The 20,416-nt window shown below is 44.0% G+C and overlaps 1 protein-coding gene across 11 annotated transcripts in view; it reads right to left on the minus strand.

Annotated features, from left to right (window-relative positions):
- Positions 1-20,416, minus strand: part of itpr1b (inositol 1,4,5-trisphosphate receptor, type 1b) — an 85,069-nt gene that overhangs the window by 16,355 nt on the left and 48,298 nt on the right. For all 11 annotated transcript variants that reach the window (XM_031853061.1, XM_031853030.1, XM_031852996.1 and 8 more), the window contains 10 exons: positions 19,282-19,466; positions 13,207-13,390; positions 12,572-12,834; positions 11,581-11,781; positions 10,251-10,361; positions 9,693-9,788; positions 9,485-9,619; positions 8,895-9,002; positions 8,170-8,401; positions 4,809-4,931 (listed from right to left, as the gene is read on the minus strand). In XM_031853061.1, the coding sequence (XP_031708921.1) occupies positions 4,809-4,931; positions 8,170-8,401; positions 8,895-9,002; positions 9,485-9,619; positions 9,693-9,788; positions 10,251-10,361; positions 11,581-11,781; positions 12,572-12,834; positions 13,207-13,390; positions 19,282-19,466 (1,638 nt within the window). The remainder of the gene's footprint in view (positions 1-4,808; positions 4,932-8,169; positions 8,402-8,894; positions 9,003-9,484; positions 9,620-9,692; positions 9,789-10,250; positions 10,362-11,580; positions 11,782-12,571; positions 12,835-13,206; positions 13,391-19,281; positions 19,467-20,416) is intronic.

The following is a 20,416-nucleotide window of genomic DNA, read 5'->3' on the forward strand; positions in this document are numbered from 1 at the left end:
GGGGAAGAGATATGCCATTCCTCTGCATGTGTACAACACGCGTATCTGGAAATGTAACCGTAAAACGTGACAGCTTCACTAACTCATCCTCTCTGCATATTTAGAAAGAATTGTGACGTGTGCATAGCTGCAGTAAAGGTATGCGGTGCATGCATGCTCTCTCCAGCACGGGCCTTCTTTCACATTTACTTCACATACTTTCTTTTCCGCGACAAGAATGTTTCCCAAAGATGTAGACGTAGAAGTAAAGTGGCCAAACTGAAGTGGACTCATCCGTCTGTTTGTGAATGATGTGTTACCGGAACAAAATGTATCCCAGAGCTCTTTGCCTCTCTCTGTGCGTGTCTACGTTGGCTCTTACACAACAGTTCCACATCAACCATTGCGGGTCAGCAAAGCGTTATCAGGAGCTCACCAGACACTGACTCAGTGTGAATCTAATTCCTCTGTGTTAGCACACAAATGCATTTATCAAGTTGAAAAGGTCACTCAGGTTTTCTTTTCTCTGCGGCACCAAGAACGCCACTCTGAGCGTCTCCCTCCCTGCTGAGGCCTCCGTCTTCACGCCTCTCTGTGTACAGATCACATGGCAGGTACTTGTTACATAACCTCCGGTTGGCTAAAAATACGCTTGGTTCCAGCTAAATTCATCGGGATGGTCCCGCAGCCCTACGCTGCCTGGGCGCTTGGACTCTGCACTGCACCCGACCCAGACACAGCAGCTTGGACGTCACACACCGATAGTGCGGTCTGTTTATCTAGCTTACTCTGCAGCTATAAGAAGATAGAGAGACTGACCTTTAAACCACTATACTTCACCGCAGTGAATTCTACACACAGTTTGTTACATGGAAATAAAGAAGTGCCTGTTATTGTTGGAAAGTGTCAGCGCTATAGCTCCAGTGTCTACTTGTCACGTAATGGAGAAGTGCCCGTGACAGGGTGGAGACTCTGGTACTTTGATTCTACTGGTCAAGGGTCGGGAAAAGATTACATTACATTACAGTCATTTAGCAGATGCTTTTATCCAAAGCGACTTACAATTCAGAGTCTATCACAGTTCTACACCGTAGGCACAGCTACGGGAGCAATTTTGGGGTTAAGTGTCTTGCTCAAGGACACATCGACATGCGACTAGCGGAGCCGGAGCCGGGGTTCGAACCGCCGACCCTCTGATTGAAAGACGGCCCTGCACTTAGCCACAATCGCCCACACAAGATCCCAACCACAGTTTATCTTCAAACAAACCGCCTAGAGTAAACATCCTCTGACAGACAGGTGAGTGAGGTGTGCAGCTGATATAAAAATGTTGATAGGGATTTTATCATGTGCTCTATGATATCTGCAAATAAAAGGCTCAAGAACCGAGATTAGGAGCATTTCGATTGCCTCTCAACGGCTCTCAACATGTCGACAGCTAGCCTGCGGTTCGTAGTAAATGCTGCTAAAAGCGCCGATCGGGACGGTGTTATCAGCTGTGAACACTGTATGAGAGATGTGCAGAGCTGCAGCCATGAGCTAACCAGTGGGGCATGCTCACGTGCACGGCTATGTCAACAAAGAACAGTGAAGCTCGGATAACAACACACACAGAGAGAGAGAGACGTCATTCTCTGCTCAGGTAGACAATATGCCAGTCTCTATCTTTACAAAGCAAAAGGTGGTTTGAATGTTAAATACCACTCCTTTGAGCATGTACACGTAACGATATAAAAGTGTGTCAAATGTCAAACTTTCCCAAATGAAGTTCACTGGAGTAGCTCGGTTTATTCAAGGTTTACGAGCAGTGAACATGAGAACCACCTGAGCCAATACTAAATCCAGGACACCGCGTGAGCATGTGTGTGCGTGGACACTGAACAGTGAACTCAACAGTGGCGCAGACTTTTTTTTCTTTTGACTTGATAACTGACTTCAGTTCGTTGCCAACATTGGCATGTCCTGGAATGAACTGTTAAGCTCCCGGAAGACCTTTGACACGGAAAAACCCCATGGAGTTTCTAAAGCTAAGCTAACAACGTCTTTTTTTGTCTCTTCTGCACCACTGTGAGGAAGTTCAAACAAAAGGGAGCTCGCCGTTTGACCCCCAGACAGAACAATTGAAAGTTTATGCGAATCACAATGTGTGTCTTCTCTCTGCTACGCTGCACTGGAACAATGCCGGCCTTAACGCCTGCGGCTTTTCACATCCCCACTAATACTGCCCTCGAGGAGAACAGAGTAAAAAAAAAAAAGGAATAAGAGACGGCAAAACAAACAAAAAAACATTAAGACTGCACCTAAAAACACGCTCAGGTCTGCCACTCATTCCTTTGGTTTGTGAAAAGCCTCCCGTCATGCAGGAGTTGGTATCACTCTTAGACAAATCCCTTTGAATGAATATTTTATTTATTAGAAATCTGTCACACCTTGTGACCAAACACCAGACCAGATTTCCCAACTTAAATCCAGACATTTAGGCCACATGACAGATCAGAGGTTAATATGGTGAGGGCAACAAGGTCAAATATGTGGCTCCCACAAAGGAATGGAATTACCTCGTTTTTTAAATTCCTGGTGAAAAAGCTCATTTAAAACAAAGCTTTCGGTTTGTTGTCTATTGTCCACATAGTGTTGGAGTTCTATGTTGTTTGTACATATTCATCAGGTTGTTTCGTAAATGTTTGTTGTGTGGTTTTGGTTCTCTATTTTTCCTCAGAGACATGCGTGTGTCTAGTCGCTGTAGTCTAGCAGCTGAAATGCTGGTATCATAACCTTCTTAATGCAACAGGCAAAAAAACGTGGATCCATAAAGAAAATGAAAGTTTGAATCTGTGACAATGATTTTCAGCAGATTTGACGCAGATTAACAGATCAAACAAAGGATGTAAATGTCACAGATTACATGAGAGTTCGAGTCGGACTTTTTTTTTTGCTGTGTGTGTGTGGGTGTGCATCTACCTCCTATCAGGTACTGTAGGTGTCACTTTCAGTGGTGTATTCCACACAGTCAGTAGCAGGGTATTATGCTTCCTGCTAGAGTTTCTGACCTTACGGGGAGACCACAGTATTTACATAAATCCGTACACACAAACACCCCCCCCCACACACACAGGCACACAACTGATTACCAGAAGTGACACATATGGAGAAAAAGACTACTCAAACTGAGACCGGTGTGAGAATGAGACTAGAAGTCATGTCTCAAGCTCAGGAAATATGTTATTAAACAGGTCAAGCTGTAATTAAAAACAAATCCATCTTGGTCTCTTGTGACAACACAACAATTCAAGATTTTTTCTGCTGGAATTACATTCTCATCACACCTCTACTTGTGGTTAAACTCACTTTGGGAGGTGTGAGGCTACACCCAAACCACAGGCACGAGAGCACACCGTGTTCTGTAAAGTCCTGTGCATGCTGAACACTAATAATGCATCCTACATGTGAGATATGATCACAAGCCAACTGCTATAAATACATGTGCTGTATGATATTAAATGCCCCATCAGGAAGTCTTCAAAGATCCTTGTGTCCAGGGTGAAGCAAATGTTCTCATGAACTGCACTCAATCTTCTGTAGTCAGCTCTCAGATGGAGAAAGATGGTGCTGTTCATGATTATGTTGGATTGTCAGTTCTTTTGAAGTTGAAAATTAGTGTTCTTCAGATTTAGCATTGCGTGCCTATCACACTGTTTGACTCAAAAACAAAACCAAAAAATCAAAATCGATGCAACAGAACCAGAGATATTGTCTTTTTTATTCTACACGTGGGGCTACAGAGGTCTGGTGAGCTCAATTAATTTAAACTCCACACCCCCAGATGCGTTTCATTTGAAACTTGATGTGTGACGCGGACTCAAGTGACATCCCTTGAGGACATTGATCAGATTCCATGCAGCTCCCTCTGGAGCCACTAAAGGCTTTAGGCCCTAATCAGACAGAGTGCGATTCAGCAATCTGTGTGGCGGCTTTGAAGCACTTTGCACGCTGCTTTTTTGCATTTTTTTTGCTCTATGCGCCTCTATGCATTTCTGAGTGGAAAAAAAAATTCAACTGTGAGCGTAAAAGCGCCCAAGCTCATTAGTTTTGCTGGACACCTGGAGCTGTATGACTTTATCAACTTTAGATACCATGTTCTGAACAGAAAACAGCAGGAGGCAAACTAGTGCTAGTACATGTAAACTGAACAAATAATGACTAGATAGGGTGCAGTTTATTATTTTTTGTTAAGCTTATGTTGGCACTCATCCGGTGGTTATTATAAAGTAACTGCAAAACACACTCTGTCCAATCAGGCCCTGCACAAGTTCTTTTCACTAATGCAGAACAAGTCCCCAACACGTCTAAACAGACTCTGATCTGAAGAGGTGCGAGCCCTTTATAGGTTTATTATGCTGTGTGGCTGTCAAAATATTAGTTTCAGAAACTTTTGATGTGTTAGACAAATAAATTATCCAACACAACACCTCTTCCGGGAAACTCCTGTGAGAGTGCACATTGGCCCTACCTTCCCTATCACAAGGTTAGGCGAGGACAACGTCCTCTTGTACACGCTGAACCGGATGTTTTGTTACCTGGCTGCAAAGAGCTGCACAGGTGTAGCACTTTAAATAAAGCTCCCGACAAGTCGTGACCCAAATTCATACAGGTTTCTGGTCAAGCACAATGTGTACTATATGCCTCCTGCTGCTCACTCCCTTTTCCTAAGTGGTAATAGTCACAGTCATTCTGTTAAACACAGTGTACAAACAAACAAACACGAGATCACAACCGCCTGTTGCTCTTCAAGAGGAAGCTTGAAAAGGTGAAGACTTTAGCAGACTGACCTCCACGGACTCCCTCCAGAGGGTAGAAGAAGGCCACGAGCAGGTTCATGAGCACAGCCAGGTTGAAGGAGATGCTGCTCCAGAACGACATGTTCCTGGAGCACCAGTACAGGATGGGCTGAGCTGGAGGACAGGGTATTCAAATTCACACAGGTCATTGTACTGCAACGAGATCCTGCAGCCATCGTTCTATCAACTCACCGAGCACAATGCATCCAGTGATTTCAAAGAACACTTTGAACAGTGTTTCACTCCAAGGAGAAGCAAAACACAGAGAATTTGTGCTGTTAGCTTTGACTACGATTAATTGGAAATATACTAAGAGATCAATTATCTCTGTGGCAAATGTTCATCGTGTTTCTCCACAGCAAAAGATTTTTGCCATGTTTTCATCAATTAGACTTTAATTTTAATCACTCCAATTTTGAGTGGGGAGTCATTTGAGAAAATCCATCAAATTTGGGGTGAAACACATGTATCAAACCAAATCAGATATCTGTGTAGTGCCATTGCCAGCACCACAACTGGTACCAAAGGATTCACTTTGACGGGTAAAAACAGGCAAAACTTACAGCTATTGGCACACAAAAACAATTGTCATGAGCATTACACACACACACACACACACACACACACACACACACACACACACACACACACACACACACACACACACACACACACACACACCCTTCTCAGACCGAGGTCAGGAGATCAGTATGGTGCCATTGCTATTTTGAGCCTGTTTATTTGAAAAGAAGAACTGTGGGTGGGGACTTTAAGCACCAGAAGTCACTCTGTTCATCATGACAAGTGGTTAGCACCAGCGGAAAAACATGGTCTCCAGCTGCGCCGATTCATTCGGATAGGAGAGAGGTGGCTGTCGTCACGTGTAGTCTCATCACAGACGAACCAGCCTCGCTCAGGCCTGACCATGGGACAACCTGCTCTGCTGAAGGGGAGACTCAATGTCAAAGTTAAGATTAGTGAAAAGAGTTGCTTATTGTTAAAGAAAGAGGACTTATGAGGTTCCTTTGAGGATCTTATTTCTGGATCGCCTTGCTGGTCCTGATCTGCCACCTGTTCATTCAGGAGCTATCCTGCGTTCACTGCCATGCCGTCATTTCTCTGACTGAGGTTGTGCCATGTCAGAGGTAAAGAATGTGTGACTGAGCATGACCTCAAACTGGCAGGTAGATGAAACACAGGTCGAGCCATTAATCCCATTAAGACGGAGCAGGCTTAAAGCATCCTGCCAACTCAGGATCTTTCAGCCAACTGTGTTTACAGCTTTATCACGCCTGCACTTCACTTTTTATTGTCCGTGATTACTGTCCTAATTTTGCTTATAATAAAGTAGGAATACCCCCCAAAAAACATAATAAATAAAAACCTGGGGGACCTGCGTCACGCTCCATCGGTAGTTTTTTTAAATGTATTTTACCACAGACAAAACATTAGACACTCTTGTGACCTCTTAAACACTAGTTCAAGCTCTAAATTCACGAGACTAAAAAGGAAGGACAGTCTAAAGATGAATACTCTGTAGCACTAAATCCTGCCAGAACATTTTTCTTTTGAATTCGCCTCTCTGTTCTGTTTCCAGCAAGACTAAATCCAGGAACCTGACACTGTAATCTCCTCACAAAATAGATGATTATTTTGTGAATGAGCAACAATTTGCGTACTGACCAGAACCTTTGCGTTTACCGTGCACCACATCACACTTACAGAACTGACATCACTCACTCCTGGCTGGAAAACATCAATTTACATCTTTATAGAACATATGTAGTCATCTCATCTTTGCCTTTAATTATGTTATATAGTTACTATTGTAACTATATTGCAATTTAAATAACATTCTTATCAAGGTTTACATGCTCTCTCCACTTCCATTCCTCCAGGCCCTTTAGACTTAAGGAGGGGGGGTTCAATTATCAGTCAGCTAGTGGTCTTTGTTTACAAGAAATAGAATATGTTTTGAGCCTGTTTGCAGACATGCATGACCATTACAGATGGATTAGGATTTTTTTCTTCCTACTTGCCAAGGATGTCATATTTGGAATACCAGAGGTGTGTACCAGGAAGCAAGTTTGACAGAGCCAGGCTTTCTTTGCCTGAGCTGGCTCAACAAAGCCTACAAACCTCAATCAGACATAACGAGTACCACAGAACACTACACGCATACTGTGTAGTTCAGTAAGAGCAATAACAACCCTGTCAATAGAATAAAACATTATTCCTGCTCAGATTTTCTGCATCTTTAACTGAACGCAGGTAATTGCATGGCTTCATTCGGTGGCATTACTGAAGTGCGGCCCAACAGGTTTGCATTTAATGACGTATTCTCTCAGCTGAGAATCTGTAATGCTCAGAGAATATTGTCAGGAAGCCAACAGACATATTCTGTCTCTAAACACTCCCTCTTATAAGTCTGGCACATAGGTCCAGGTACGCTTTTTATAAACTATTTCAGTCAGAAACTCGTCCGGACCAAGTCAGTTGCATAAGTCCCCATGGCGGTCTAGCCAGGTTAAAATAGAGCAACCTTTGCGACAGTGAAAGCTCTGACTTTAGGCTCTATCCTCGCTTCGTGGTACACTCCTCTGGAGTGGCCAGCACTGAGCATCTGTAGTTGCTCTTGATGCTGGGTGCTCTTTAACTCAGCTGGTTTTCCACGATGCTTTTAGTGTTGCCAACATGTTCGACTCAGAATTAGAATTAGATATTTCCCGCCCTTGAATTTTTAAAGGGGAACTAAGCCCATTTTCAAACGGTATACATGTTATCTCTCTGGTCTCAGAGGGGCAAATCCCTCCCACATCTAAAAACTCAAATTTGGGATGTCATCAAGTATAAAGTGTTGTGCTTCTCCATAGACAATGAATTGGGAAAGATGTTATAGATGACAGTGAGAGCACCCAGGAGGATGTTATGTATATGGGTACTTTTTCTGAGAACACCACAAAAGAATAAAACTCTTTTGGGTATAAAAGAGAAACAAAATCCCCAAACCACAAAATCAGTCTATGGATGACATATACTTGATGACATCACAAGTCTGGGACTTGCTGCTCTGGTTTCTGGCTTTTAAAGAAAGTAGCCTATGAATTTTGATCACGCTAGAGGTGTGGTGGATGAGTTCTGGAAATTATTTTAGATCTTGAGTTGACAAATTGCCAAAGTGAAGTACAGTAAAATGTTTTCACCAGCTCCTTCTCACACATGATGCCAACAAGTTGAATTAACCTAACATTTATGGAGTGTATGGGGGGGGCCCTCAGGGCCCTGGAGGGGTGCAAAAGGACAGCGCATAAACCAGGAACTAAGAGATAAAGAATTGAGGGAAAATACGCACAGGGAACCGTGTTTGTGTCACCAGTAGCCTCTTGAGTACCTCGCAGCTTCTTCTGCCAATTCATCTCATTGAAAAGGTCCTCAGAACTCAGGAAGAAGTCATTGATCTTACTGCCTTGCTCGTCTCGCTCTGTGGTGTAGTAGACACGCAGCTTGGACTCGTGGGTGAGGAACTCGCAGATGTTGGGCACAGGAAAGACTATCTGCTCCATGGTGCGATCCAGCCGCACGATCTGGACACAACCACAGAAGCGGTCACCAATCACACAAAAAAGTCTTAACCCCTGAACAGTCTTCTTTAAAGCAAAGTGGTTTTTAGATAATTTATTCATTCAAATGTCTGGTTATTGTCATAAACTGTACTTTGCCATACGAATAAAAGGGTTGTGTTCCTTCAGAAAGTGGCTGATAAACTGAACCAACAACTTGAGTTCAGAACACTGTCAACAACCAGCATTCCTTCTCAGGAAAACGTGATGACATGCCAAAGGTGTTCGCCATCCTGTTTAGGTACACGATGTGACGGCCTCGCATGCCTCGAGTCAATTGTGAGGCCAAAATGTCGCAATCCTTTGCAGCTCACGCATACTAATTAAAATACATGTCAGACAGTAGGCATGCAATAGTTTTAGGATACTCTCTGAGTAAAACTTGATAGATAACAATAAATAAAGATGAAGATCCAATATGGCACAATTTAGTCCGGACACCGACCTAACCACTGACCTCAATCTGAGCTGTGTGTTTGGCGTAGAACTCCAGGGCCTCATCGCCCTCTCCATAGGTCCCCCCTGGCTTCAACATAGCCTGCAGTTCCTTGTTGTGACGGGCTAACTGAAATGACAACAAACACCGTGAAATCAATGCTAAACAGATCAATGAATCATCAAAGACACACATAGATGTTTCTTTGTCTAATGTGTGAATTTGGCATGTGCGTCTGGGATTTCTGAGCCAACATTGCCGGTACTTAACAACTGGGTCCAGTACATACTGTACATGCCATTTATTCTTTCCTTTGAATGCGCAATGTTCCTTCCAATCAACCGCAATGAGGCTGCAGGGTGTGGATTGACAGTGGGTGTTGCACAACTGTAATTTAAGTCAGTTTGTAAATGATGTTTTGCATAAGACACTCGTTATACAAACACGCTATTGAGCAGCGCATAGCCCAAGGGCTTGAAAAGAGGGCACGAGTCCAGAATGGCAGGTATAACACCTCCTTAGAAAACCTACAGTAAAAGTAAGGCCACTGAAAGTCCATTGGCTACATTACGCGTGTGCTACGGATGTGTCACGGACAGTTGGCGGCTTACTTGATGTGCCAAGATGTAGATATTGTGACCGACGTTGCGTGGAGACGCAGAGTGCTCCTCCTCGCCGTCTTCACCCTCCTGCGGCTCCTCCACCTCGATCTCGCCCTGCATGTAGGCCTTTTTGATCACTTCCACCTGCAGGAATCACAAGACTGTCACATAACATCCACTCAACGCTGCGAGATGATTTGCATAATGTCACACGCACCAGCTCCTTGGGCCTCATGTTGTACAGTATCCTCTCAGCATTCTCGCTGTCGTGGCGACTCTCCATAATCGCAAGAAGAAGCTTGGAGGCATTGTTCTACGGAGAGATGAGAGCACAGATACCGGCGCAAACACAATCAACTCAGGTTCATTTTTTCGGCATTCCAAACTGTACACGAGGAGATTAAAGAGGAAATCCAACTGTAAATATTCATAGTAAGTCATTTGTGAGGGCGTACTTAATGTTCTTAATATTTTGGAACATCTAAATTAAATCAACAGTTTCAGGATGTTCTTCAGTCAGTGATTTCCTGTAATGACTTGATAGCCTCTAGAGAATGATGAGTCTAGACAGCTGAGTAGCTCATAACACCAATGACTGTAATCATTACACTCGTTTTGTAGCATCTGTGTTTGCAAACTGACAAATTTTAATCAACCTAACTCTAGCAATAACAAACATGTACCATCAAGCAGAAAATACAAATACTATTATTATGCAACACTGAAAGTATTTTAAAGTGTTTCTTCCTCTCCCTTTTTATCGAGGATCACTCACTTTGAGTTCCAGCACCAGATCCATCCTCTTCTTGCCGAGGGGGTTGATGTCATTGAGGATGAGCGCGATGATGATGTCAATTCCATTGCATTCATGAGTGGCGATGCAGTTCTGAGGAACCAAAGACATGAAGATAGAATGAAAGTTTAGACGGCGACAGGAGAGCTACCGGTATTAAGCAGTAGGAAAGTTATTATTATTATTAAAAAAGGTAAAATTCTGATTGACAGGACTTTTATGTAAAACAGCAACAACACTCGACAACAATCACATGTAATAGTGAATGTTTTCTGATGCTGCTGGTGTTTCTGTTGCCAGCAATTTCAGTTGTGATAACATAACTAAAACCATCTGTACTCCATCTCTCTAGAGCTCTTTAATTGTTTTGTTTTTCAAACCCACCACCTACCAGCCCTGGAAGAGTCTGATGAGATGGGTCACAGTTCATAACTATTGGGATTCACCAAAGTCACTCAATAACACAAACTAACCGATCGAGGCAACAGTAGACCAGCAACTTCTGTGTTCTGCAAGGTACGATTACCGTTTTATTTATTCAATGGGATGTGGTGGCTTAGAAGAGAGCATAGATGGATATAAATATTATAAATATAGCAGATATTCAAAGTGATACAGATATTTATTTATGTAGGCCTTTCTTGCTGCTGCCCCCATCCACAGCAGTACATTGCTTTGCTCCATGCCTGTACGCTTTCTCTAAACTGGGGGCGTGTCTATGGTTAAGTACCTCATACAACCCCACTGCAAAACATCTGAACTCTCCCTTTAATACTGCACAAACCAAAATAGTTCAAGCACTTGTGTCTCTCTCTCTCTCTCTTCCCTCTCAGTAGAAACGAACAAAGAGCTCGGTTTAGTCTGGCAGTCGCCCCTTCTGGCGCTGTTTGAGGGAACCGAAATCAGTTCCAGCAGCGACTGCATTCAGCCAGTTGCTTGTTTACTCATGCCAGTTTCACACATGCCATGAACTGACCCCACGGCAGCTTTAACAGAGGATGCCGCCATCATGTGAGAAGACCAAGCAATGCTGATCCATACCAGAGGACAAACACAGGCACGCTGCCCAGTCTGCTGCTGTTGGAGAAAGACTGCGTAGTGCTGGGCATGAAAAGACAAATGCTCAAGACTAATGACAGTACGACCAAAACCAAACCACCAGTGTGACTACTAAAAAGGAAAAGGTCAGTCTGACATGAGCAGAGGATCATTTGATCAAGTATTTGATAAGAAAACTACATTTAAACATCCAAATAAAAAAAAAAGGCTCTATATAGTTACAGAAGAACGTTCTGTGTGTCCGTGTTATCACCTGGTTCTCATGACAGGGACCTTGGCAGTACTCAGTCAGGCTCTCCACAGTCTGGTTGATGAGTCCTACGTTCTTCTCATTGATGTAGAGTCCCAGCAGCCCCAGTCCGCCCGTGGTGCTGCCACAGATGCAGTCCAGGAACTGAAGTGTCTCACACACCAGATTGTAGTTGTTCTTGTTGTTCTGGTTGCGCAGAAAGTTCTGGAGATGGAAGGAGATAAAGCATACGCTAACTATGGCACATCCTCGGGGCCCATGTTATCTGAATTTGGGCAGTGCAGTCTCTTTGTCATCAAGACAGTGTCTCACTTTATACTACAAATAGGAAAGCTAAAACTGTGGGATCTGATGTTGAGCATCATGGTCTCAGGGTCTGAAGAAAGGTCTACTCAAGGTATCTACAATATTTTTTTACCAACCTTTTCTGTCTTTCTCTGATGTGAGAAATAAAAATATCACGTTAAGGCTCATTCTACTATTTTCACTGGGTTTGTAAAGCATGTTAGAGTAATTGTCTGGCGGCTGTATAGGCTATCTCTTTGGAAGGAACCGAAACATCTCAATGAATTGATCATCTGTGCTGCGTGGCTAGCAGTACATCAATATCTTGCACCCACGCTGGGTCACGATGGACGAGACGGAGTGATTCAGCGCTGAGCCGACTGCTATTTAATGACGGCCTGCAAAGGTTCCGGGTGCAAAACAGAATCAGTGCAAGAAGGAAGTCTTCCGTCAGGGCTGCAGGAGAGCTAGCCATTATTAACACCAACACACTCCTCATAGTGAAACCAGACCAAGAGACGCCAGATATGGAAACAGCTGCATCAGGAAGTTCTGCAAACGGTGCCTATTTTCTACGAGGTTTCGTTTCTGTATAACCGAGTGTGGTGATAGAAAGTCGGAAACAAAGGTCAGGGGCGAAGAAGGGGCAGGGGGAGTTTGTTCGGCAAAACAAACAGCGACGCAACACAAACCCGGTGTGACAGCTCACCTGCAGCTCTCTGTTGTGGTTCTCGCAGAGCAGCTGCATGAGGCGCAAGATGGGCTGCATGATGGTGATGACGACGCTCATCTCGCCTTCCTCCTGGCTCTTGTCGGGAGTCGGGACGGGAGTGCCGTCGGCGGCCGCCTGGTGCTCTTCGGCTTCGGCCTCGCGGCGGTAGGTCGTGAAGGCCTTCTTGGTGACGACGGAGGCCTCCACTAGCTGCTCCTTCACCTCCTCCGTCACCACTGCCACCACCAGCACGTCTTTCACTAACCACAGGTAGAGGTGAGACAAACGCAGACCATTGGAGATAAGACACGCATTCATGTGCGGAGTCGCAGAAACATTTACATGCGTGCAGACTTTATTCAGGGAAATATAATCAGGTCTTGATTCAGAAACAATAAGGCTTTATTAATTGGATCTGTATGAAATTCCTAAAATAAATGTCCACAGAAAGTCTGTAAATGGTAATGAACTAACTAAATGATGTGGCAGTTTTTGTTTTAACACAGAGGATATTTAGAGACCGGGTATTCAAAACAGACTAAATGCCATGTTCACAGAAGACAACATTTATTTTCTCATGAGATTATGATAAAAACGTTTCCAGGTGGCGACCGAGACTCCGGCCCCGTCACCTTTCTTGCGTGCTGGCGTGTCTTTGTCAGGTGGCTCCTCGTCCTTCTTCTTGCTGCCCAGGTCACTTGTGTTGACCGACACGGTGGCTTTGATCTCCTGCTGGGCCAGCTTCATGCGCTCATTAAACACCTTGAAGAATTTCTCCGACTTGTTGTCCCCGGTCAAACGCTCGTAGAATGACCGCTGGAGAAAGCAAAATAAAAATAAATAGAGGACGATGTTATTTGTACTCCACTCTTTCTGTCTTACACCAAAGAATGGTTACTTGTCAGAGTTTTTTACCCACCGCTTTCTGCTCTTATTCTTTACCAAAATGCAGATTCCAGGTGGCCTGCTTTCAACATTGGCATGTTACCAGCAATGTTTCCTGTCAAAACTCCCTTTGATCAGAGAACAATGTCTTCAAGGTGAGGACATTTTGTATTTAATAACCTCCACTTCTTATCATTGTTTCTCTTATGGTTCCTACGCAGACACAGCCAGCCAGAGGTTCAGTTATACGCCGTTACATAAGCCCCCTTTCCACAGTGCAAGACATGCTGCAAGGCCTCACCTTGCGCACCTCATTTCACACCATCTGCCCCCTTCTGAAAAACATGGCTCTGGCACCCTTAGGACTAGCGCTGGGCGATAACACAAACAGGCGAGCAAGGGCAAAAAAACAAAAAAACAAAACAAAGACAAGATTTGGAATATTTACATACTCAAATACATGCACACACACAAAAACAGAGCTACACACCCAGCTGACGTCACTGTCCAGTGTGCAAACACACATACAAAGGTGTGCCAGCACAGCACATGCAGGTAAAAGCACACACAGCTGTGGAAACACTCACAGAATTTGCCTCGTTTGATTGCGTAATACAACACATTTTTGCATTCACAGCTATGTAGAAACAAAAGTGAGATTCAGCCAGAGTAAGAGATTTGTGAAGTCGAGGTTAGGTTCCTGCAGAACTACACAGAGGCCAATCTTTTCTGAAAACCTTGCATGCATGGAGCTATTGTTTTTCTGCTACGTGTTCCGTCCCATTTTCCTCTCCACAATCCCTCCTTACATAAGACCTGTAATCAGCTGAGTGGTTACAGTGAGGGCACACACCGCCTCAGCTCTAACACTGTTACATCAGCCCAGAGAGGGCGAGCGGTGGAGAGAGGAAAACCCTGCCCTACTTTTCAGTGCCACGAAGGGAGCGTGCGGTGGGAGAGCGGGGAGGGAGAGTCCGAAAATGGGAGGAGAGGTGGCGTTGTTGGTGGTGGGTTATCGCGTACATGGATTCTGGTGCAGTTTTGAAAAGCCTATTACATAAGACTCTTTCCAGGTTTAGCTCAACTCAGTTTCCAAAAGAGGGGAGGGACATCCAGTGAAACAAATTGCAAGTGACTTTTACCTGCATGGAAAATCTTAAAAAAAAAAGAAAATATGAAACCTAGCTGATAATCTCTGAGATAACCTCTGCAGAATCACCTGACTCAAGACCTAAAAGGATGCAGAACACGTAATGTTATTAATCAAATCAGAGTTCTCGTCCTCTCTTTCATGCAACAGTTTATCCTTGCTTGTTTTTCGAGCTTTAAACACGGTGTTGTTTACGAGATGGGGTCATCCACCCATAGTGATCTGATTAAGAGTGAGCAGAAGACTTACGCAAGCACTCCTACAGACAGAAACAACGGCTCAAGGGAACCAGTTTTACGAGATTACCATATTAAATGGACCTCATGACTATGGCCATAAAAACTCCCATTTCTTCACCGATGTGAAGGGAATCTTTTTGCCAACACTCGTCAGTCACACACGCCGCGGGCAAAAAGAAACAGCATGCAACCGCTGTGGCCCTGTGCTCCGCCAGCAGAGTCAGTTAAAGAAGGGCCGGGTATCGAACTTTTTCTGGTGTCTGAAGCACAAGAGTCTCAAAAACGGTCAAGTACTAAAGGTTGGCATCAAATGTTTGCTTAGATCGGTACTCCTCGTACATATTTTCACACAGATTTAAATCACAATCGAACAGACTGTGATTCATTTAGAGTCATCGCATGGCATTGCATCGATGGTTGTTGTGGAAATGTAAAAAAGGGTTTTGTGGATTGAATTTCTCAAAGTCAGGTACTGAAATAAGTTTATTATCTGTGCTGAAGGGGATGAGACTTAAGACTGGTTCGGATTTTCAGAAGTTAGCCCACACTTCTTCCCGGGAACTGCTGAGTCACTCGTTAAAGGAAATGGTCACTCAGCCAATCAGCGATGGCTTTGCCTTTTTTACGTGTCCCACTGCAGAGCCTTCAAGGTGTTTAATGAGCTCTGCTGATCCTGCGGCTGTTGCTCATGTTCAGCACAGCAGCTTTAGTTGGACTCATAATTCTGTCTCCGATTCTACAGATTCAACATAGTGGCACAGCGGGGCCTCCTGATGATCACGCCGCCCTCCTTCCTCTCCCAGTCAGCTGCCACCCCTGCTCCTGGCATCAACACGGGCCAGTTACGTAAGGCCTGTTTATACCACCAGCTCTCCCCTTCTTTTTTATCCCGTCTCCCGCCTCTCCTGCCTGACACCTTGGCGAGAGCGACAAAGCCATCCCTGTGCTCATTGGAGGGCTTTTCGGTGGCGTCCTCCGCTCTTTGAAGCTTCGACGAAGAGCTCCAGACAGGAGGTTGAAAAATGAAAGTGAAATGCATGCGTGAGCGTGTGTTCTCAAGATTCTGCGCAGGCAACAAGCCAAGCCAAAGCATCAAGTAATTTAAACAACACCACAAAATTTGCACTAATCTCACTAAAATGCTGCACCAGGCAGGATTGACATACTTAAACTTCTATAAACTATAAACTGGGTTTAGGAGGAGAATCCCCTGCCCACTCTGTAGTTAAAAGAGAGCTGGTATGTTGATGACACTGATGCCACTTTGCAGAAGCTTTTTAAAGCTTTCCAAGCGGTAGCTGTAATGTGAACATGAACCGTGCAGAGGGGGTGGTGTGGGTGAGGGGGGGGCTGAGGGTGTCTGCGTGCCACAACAAGCCTATTGTGTAAGAGTGGTGGCACCTGTTGGGTCCTGTAACAGTTACGGATCTGAGGTCACAAAGACAGTGTTGAGTAGACAGATGGTGGGCTGGGAGGAGCAGAGCTGCACTTCTCTTGCATAACACACACACAAACACACACCCTCTCTCTCTAAGGGCTGCTTTTGGAAGAAGCTTTGCAGCCTCTAAATATATATCCAGGAGTGTGTGTGCGTTTGTGCATGTGCTAATAGGTTGCACAGATGAGTATGCAGGAGTGTAGTTGTATGCATATGATACAGTCTGTGTACGCCAAGTCTACTGGAGTTTCACTATCAGTCTCACAGTATTTGCTGCTTATCACTGAACAACAACCTGGAGGTTACGTGTCATTCAACATGTTATCTGTCTGTGATGATCTACACAGGCGTCGGTTATTTATGGAAAGTCATGTCAGGTCAATATTTCATGTGTTGCCAGATTTCTTCAAAGCCAATATTTGCCAATAAGTCAGTACATTAATGTCTGTTAAAACATCGTCACCAACTACTTACTTCACTTATGTCTTAAAGGTGCTGAATACATGATTGGGAGCATTTTACTTGCCTTTCAACAGCGGGCTCGCTGCTAACGGTGCTAACACCGCTAACAGTGCAAACAATGGCAAATGTGCCGACAGAGCTCCACTAAATATTTACATAGCAAATCATTGTTTGCTGCTATATTAATGCTCCGAGTATTGCACCTTGAAGTTACGACATTTCCGCTGGATTAGCTGAGCGTGGATTGCTGCGAGGAGACTGCTGAAGGTAAGTAATGAGCATGTTACGTGTATGAGGCATCGGTTTTTCGTTGGTTATAGCTGCACACTTTCAAACAGGCCTGCATTTGAGTTATGACGTGACAAACGAATAACAAAATAATCATTTTCAGCTTATGGGCAGATGCTAGGGTGAGTTTAAAGAAAGTATTGAGATTTCATCAAAGAACAGTTCTTGTCTTTTCGGGCCATAAACATTTAAATGTATAAACAACTGCCATTAGTTGTCGTTTTAGTACAAGTAAATGTGTCTGCTATCACAGCCCAATGGAAGTCTTTAAGCAACAGGTTTGTAGCTGTGAAGGATGATATCAGACAACCCAACAAATTCAAATTAGGATTTATTAAAAGAATAGTTGTCTAAGGTGTCTCGTTATTTTGGTGAAGCAGTGGGGGCCTGTTTAGTGCGTCACTCTTACACGTCATGCAGGGGGGGGGGGAAGGCTGGTAGGACAGACTTTGTCCCGACTCATTTCTTTTAGTAGTCACTAACACACACCAGGGCCCATGAATTCATTCTGAAGCTAAGTAACGTCTCTCCATCTTTCTCTCTTATGCTCGCCTCCCCCCCCCCCCAGAAAGTTTGTTGGCTAGGCTATGTTTACCTCGCGAAAAACAAATAAATTTACAGTACAAGAACCCTTCTGTCCTAACGAGAGGCAGGCGACCCATCGTTATGTAACACACGGAAATGTGGTGCATCTGCTGATATGTTGTAAAGTCACTCTGGACCAAACATGATTGCTCAACAAAGCTCACTTGTCCCCCGGACCACGCCAAACAACGATAAAAACGGCCTACTTAAACTCTGGAACAAGCTGCTTCTTTATGATCGTGTCTCCTCCTTCTTTAAGCCAACAAACTGCAATGTGTAACAGGTTCACTTTGAGGTGATTTTCTGTTAGCAAAGTAGGAAAACTGCCTGGTTACAGTCGGAGGTAGACATTTAGACATTTACTGTGGAATAAATTGGTGCTACTTCCCTGTAACACGAGCACATTCACCTCAACAAGACAATGGGCTTTGCAAGCATTTACGACGGCCTGGGGTGCACAACACAAACTGAAAAAAGTTCCACATCCTGTTCAATATGCATGCCACGGGCTACTTTCAGCGGGGGACACTGAGCTTCTTCATTAGGCCCTGACCTAGAAAAGGCAAGTCAGCACATGAAATGACGGTTAAGTGGACAAGTCGGCTTCGTTGATGTGGCCTAAGGGAGGTCGCAGGGAGTGGCTTCTCCTGATGTAGCACGAGAGAGCTGCTGAAATCTATCTGATCTCTCAGGAGTCCTCTGAGGGTTTAGGCCTTCTCCTGCCATCTTTCCACCAGTGAAGCACGACCCAGCTATGGAGTGCGGTTGGAATGTGAGGAGGCCCGTTGTTCTGGCCGTCATTCACCCGGGCAGTAGAGCGGCAGGCTGCAGTTTATGTAACGGGAGCCATGCAAGAGCCTTTGTGTACATTTGTGTGTACAGAGACATTCGACCAGAGAAGTAAAGTACTGACTGTAGCCTCCTTCCAAATTAAAGCAGTTAAAAGCTGCAAACTTTTCTTTGTGTTTTCCTGTTCATCCTGACCAGTTATCTTAACTGCCAGTGATGTTTCAGAATTGCACCCATTTTTCTATCTATACAATCGTGACAATGACAACGGTGACAGCAAGAATGTGGATCAAAAAAATCGATCCCAGGATTCCCACCCTTTGTAACAACCCTTTGCAAATAGATGTATATTATGCAACAGGCCTGTTTATGCAAGAGAACACAAAAAACCCACAAAACCAGAATATACCGACAGACGGCTTTCAAGCGGCAAACACACGCATGCATGTTTTCTACTCCATGCACGACATGAAGACACACACGCGCTGAATTGATGCAGTTGCAAACACAGCAGCTCTCTCTCTCTCTTCTCCACCTGCTCGCTGTGAGGTTTGCAAAGAGTTAGCGTTGCCTTAGCAACCCCTGGCTCACTTTCCCTTTTTTTCTTTCTCAACTCAAAATGTCCGTAGGTTCAAACGATGTCGGGATGCTTCCTGCACGCGACCGTGAATTCAAGCTTCTTGAGGTTGAGTGACTTGAATTCTTCATCACGGCACGGCTTTGAACTCTTCGAGATAACATCTCCTTGCCTCTGAGGCGAATGCTTTCTGCGGTCCCATTTAATTGCAGGCAACACGTGTCCTCATTAACACCTCACATCCGTCCCTTCCGCTGCACCGTGTGTGCTTTGAACCCAGGAGCCCGCACTCACCTGGATGACCGTGTTTCCACCCTCCAGCAGAGCGATGGCCAATAGGATGCTCTCCTGGAAGATGCGGTCGCTGGTAGCGTTCATGATGAGATCAATAACCAGATCGGAGGCCCCTTCTCTGTCCAGATGGCACTGAACCTCCGCCAAGCTCAGCTCCCCTCGACCTCCGATCCCGGAGCTGACAACTGTGGACACGGAGGGGAAAATGATTATCATCCACGTTAATGTTGACGTGTTCAGACAGGTTACATAATAGAACACGGGTCACTATGTTTAACTAAATGCATGCTAAATGCAATTTAAGAGTTTGACCGTTTGCATTATACTGCAGGCTTTAAGCAGTTTGATGGATGCCTTTATCCAGAAACTAAGTCACCGCATTCATATCTAACTTGTGTTGCAACAATATGAACAAATTACATTACAGTCATTTAGCAGACGCTTTTATCCAAAGCGACTTACAATTCAGATTCTATATTATTTCTACACCGTAGGCACAACTACGGGAGCAATGTAATGTAATGAACAAATTAAGTGTTATTGCTTTGCTTATTGCAAATTAAGTGTTATTGCTAGTTTTAACCAACATCAATAAATGAATGTAATACACAAGTATAGTTATTGTATTTCAGGAGAATGCTAAACTAGCTCAGCTAACAAAGATAACAGGATATTGAACATTAATGCTAGTGATCACTTATAGCATTAGTGTTAATTCTTTTGTGCTATTTTATTGAGATTATAAAAAGGCAGAGGCAGATGTTGCTAGCCTGGTTTCCGGACATATGGATCACACCCCATACCTCAATAAACCAACTGTTGTAGACCGCAATACAAGCGGTCACCGGTCCTCCACGGATAGTTCCAATGAAACTGAGATGAACGACTCATAAACTGCACCGATTTTCACCAGGATTATTTAATTCACAAAGCAAAAACTTTCAGAATATATATATATATATACACATATATACACATATATACATACATATACATACACATATATACATATACATACACATATATACATACACATATATATACATACACATATATACATATACACATATATACATATATATACATATACATATATACATATATATATATACACATATATACATACACATATATA

The sequence above is a fragment of the Anarrhichthys ocellatus genome, unplaced genomic scaffold, assembly GCF_004355925.1.
Source record: "Anarrhichthys ocellatus isolate YVR2014 unplaced genomic scaffold, GSC_Weel_1.0 scaffold1, whole genome shotgun sequence".
NCBI classification, from domain to species: Eukaryota; Metazoa; Chordata; class Actinopteri; order Perciformes; family Anarhichadidae; genus Anarrhichthys; species Anarrhichthys ocellatus.